The sequence below is a fragment of the Bidens hawaiensis genome, unplaced genomic scaffold, assembly GCF_021521415.1.
Source record: "Bidens hawaiensis isolate Kalapana, Puna unplaced genomic scaffold, B.hawaiensis_p1.1 tig00023273_1, whole genome shotgun sequence".
Lineage (NCBI taxonomy): Eukaryota > Viridiplantae > Streptophyta > Magnoliopsida > Asterales > Asteraceae > Bidens > Bidens hawaiensis.
This window is the reverse complement of record NW_027493653.1, coordinates 340,369-343,950: the sequence shown is the minus strand read 5'-3', so window position 1 is coordinate 343,950 and position 3,582 is coordinate 340,369. Positions and strand designations below refer to the sequence as shown.

General features: G+C 39.3%; 1 protein-coding gene across 1 annotated transcript; it reads left to right on the top strand.

The window, feature by feature from the left end:
- Positions 1-582: 582 nt before the first annotated feature.
- LOC143567254 (xanthotoxin 5-hydroxylase CYP82C4-like) lies at positions 583-2,934 on the top strand. Its single transcript, XM_077053718.1, has 2 exons — positions 583-1,583; positions 2,305-2,934. Exons 1-2 carry the CDS (start codon positions 585-587, stop codon positions 2,932-2,934), a joined length of 1,629 nt encoding a protein of 542 aa, XP_076909833.1. The 5' UTR covers positions 583-584.
- The last annotated feature ends 648 nt before the right edge of the window (positions 2,935-3,582 follow it).

The following is a 3,582-nucleotide window of genomic DNA, read 5'->3' as shown; positions in this document are numbered from 1 at the left end:
TTGTAGACGACAGAGGTTTGGTTCACCTTTTTTCTACAGATGTTTGTAAATGTGGTCCATAAACTGTAGATATTTTACATCTGAAAAACCAAACAACAGCTAAGTCACTCATTTACACCTTAGATTGTAAATACTATATATAACTAAAATCATTTTTGCTAATTATAACAATATGATGTAATCATATTACTATTGTTTATCTAATAAGGAATCCCACTTAATGCCTCCCTCACATGAAACCCAAAAATTATACCGAACAAATCCTTAAGAAAAATGTGACTAGTGTAAGGCATGCTTCATTCCTTCAGGCTTAAATTGCCATTAAATTAGCTTCTCTATCTCTATGGAATAGAGGTAAGGCTGTCTACATCTTACCCTCCTCAGACCCTAACATAACACCGCTATTGGTGGGATATACTGAGTACGATGATGATGATGCTTTTAAGTTATTGAATTTCTTTAACTACTTCTACTTGATTGGTTTATTAAATGAATATATTATTATTAATCATCCTCACCAAATGTTAAAAAAGGAGAATAATAAATATTATTTATCACTGAATCCAAATGCTCCTGTATATATAATGCCATACGTTACACTTTGCCACCCACAACACAAATCACACCACACAATGAATTACTCACTTGAAATCATTGTGTTGTTCATTTCTCTAATATCATTAATTGTCTTCTATGTCATTACCACCAGCCGACCAAAATCCAAATCTCCAGCCGGAGAAGCACCGGAACTCGGCGGTGCATGGCCGATAATCGGCCACCTCCACCTCCTCGGGGGCGGCGATCAGCTTCTCCACCGCACGCTAGGCGCCATGGCCGACAAATACGGCCCCGCCTTTAACATCCGTCTAGGCACCCGTCGCGCATTCGTCGTCAGCAGTTGGGAAGTAGCCAAAGACTGCTTCACCATCAACGACAAAGCCCTCGCGTCCCGCCCGAAAACCGCAGCCGTAAAACACATGGGCTACAACTATGCGGTTTTCGGGTTCGCCCCATACACCCCATTTTGGCGTGAAATGAGGAAGATCGCCACCCTTGAATTACTCTCCACCCGCCGGCTCGAGATGTTTAAAGATGTCCGGCGTTCGGAGATTAATTCGGGGATAAACGAGTTGTACGGGCGGTGGATGGAGAACTCGGGGCGGCCAGTGCTTGTTGAGATGAATAAGTGGCTGGAGCACATGATGTTGAACATAGTTGTGATGATGGTGGCTGGAAAGCGGTATTTTGGGGCGGGAGGTGGCGGTGATGAGGCGGAGCAGTGCCAGAAGGCGATTAGCGAATTCTTTCGGTTGATTGGTATATTTGTTGTGTCGGATGCGATACCGTGTCTTTGGTGGTTGGATTTGCATGGGTACGAGAAGGAGATGAAGAAGACAGCTAAAGATTTGGATTTGGTGCTTGGTGGGTGGCTTGAGGAGCATAGGCAAAAGAGGAAGTTGGATTTAAAACATGATAAAGACAATGTTAAGGATTTTATAGATGTGATGTTGTCGCTTGAAGAGGAAGGGCAACTCTCGAATATGGAGCATGATTCGGATACTAGCATCAAGTCTACATGTTTGGTAAGTTATATATCTGTGTCGATAATAGTATTATTCGACTCCATGACTAGTTTGTAGATTTAAGAAATAGGATTTGTGGGTTTGTGAATTTCCGTTATGAATTAAAGATATGTTTGTGATCTTGAGGCTCGCTCGAAAATAGATTGTAGAAAGCTCGCTCGAATTGGCTCATTCGACGACAGGGGTTCTAAACAAGCTGAGCTAGGGCCAAGATAAGCTCGCTCATTGGCTCGTTAGATTAAAACTCAGATTTTAATATATAAATTATAACCTAAATTTTAATATAAATAACTTATAATTTCTTTTTTTGGTATTTTAAATTTTTTTTTTATATATGACAGCTAAATATTAGTCGGTGAGGCTTATCTACGTTTTGTGACTGTTTGGTTTTGTATCTCTCTTTTTAAAGGACCAAAAGCCAATATATTTAATTAAAGAAAAAAGATTAAGAATCTATTCACGTGATTTTCCGTTAATAAATTATGTTATGTTTAAAGTATTTTTTGTATTTTTGTTTTGTTTTTATTAAGTATATCCAGATGAGTAAAAATAAGAAAAAATAAAATCAAAATATAAATGATATAGCTTCAGGTTAACATTTCAGCTCGTTAAGATAAATAAGCCGAACCCGTGTCCACCCTAATTCGGCTCGTTTGCATATCTAGTTGATAAAGATAACTGTTGATATATAGTTGTCATTTCATCTAAATGTTGTCTATAGGCATTGATTCTAGGAGGCAGTGACACAACATCAGGAACACTAACATGGGCGATTTCACTACTCTTAAATCATCCCGAGGCTCTAAAGAAACTACAAAATGAACTAGACACCATCGTAGGCAAAGATAGACAAGTTGACGAATCCGACATCACAAACCTAGTATTTCTCCAAGCTGTTATTAAAGAAACCTTGCGCCTATATCCAGCGGGCCCACTTCTAGGGCCAAGGGAGGCGGCGGAAGACTGCACTGTCGCGGGGTATAACGTTAAAGCCGGCACTCAGTTGATTGTCAACATTTGGAAGCTTCAAAGGGATGAGACGGTTTGGAGTGACCCATCTGCATTTCAACCCGGGAGGTTTATGGCCGGCTCAGACCATGAGCAGGTGGACCTTAGAGGACAACAGTTTGTGCTCATGCCTTTTGGGACAGGTCGCCGTTCATGCCCTGGGTTCAACTTTGGGCTCCAAGTGCTTCACTTGACATTGGCTCGTTTGGTTCATTCTTTTGATATTAGTTCACCGGGAGGTCTTCAGGTGGACATGACCGAAAGCCCTGGAATGACTATTCCTAAAAAGAAGCCGTTGGAGGTGATCTTGACCCCGCGGTTACCATCCAAGCTCTATGGTTGATTAGTCGAAGTTACTATAATGTAATGGTTGATGTTTTGGTTTTGCTTTTTTTTTTTTTTTTCTTCTTTTTTGTGTTTCGTGTTTGAGAATAAGTTGGATACCGTAAAAAATATAAGGGATTCTTGTAAGTTGCAACTTGACAAGATCTTGAACTTCTTCAAACCTTATTTGCATATGTTGGTTCTTTGATCCATCTTATAATCTCTTACAATGTACAAAATGATTTCAAATCATCTTTAATCCATGTCATTGGTCATCATTCATCAATCAATAATATATGGTTTAACAAGCAGAATCTAGCAGATAGTGTTTGAGGCCAGGGAAAACTAGTAGGTATGAGGGGGTTGGGCTTTCACCGTTGATCTTATCTGAATCTAGCAATGTGGTTGTGGTGGTACATCGAAATTTTAAATGTTACACTTAGAAAGAAGAACCAACAACAAAAAAGAATAGTTGTATGGTTGAAAAGTATATTGTAAGCATTAAACTACTTTAGTGGCCAACCTTTGTGGACACTAGAAACACAATTTAAAACCGTGGGAATTAAGTGAATAGTGGTATCGCTGAAAAGATAACTCAAAACAAATGTGTATATTGTGTGTTCTCGAGAAGAAAATAGGTTCATGGATGAACTGAGAGTTATAATTT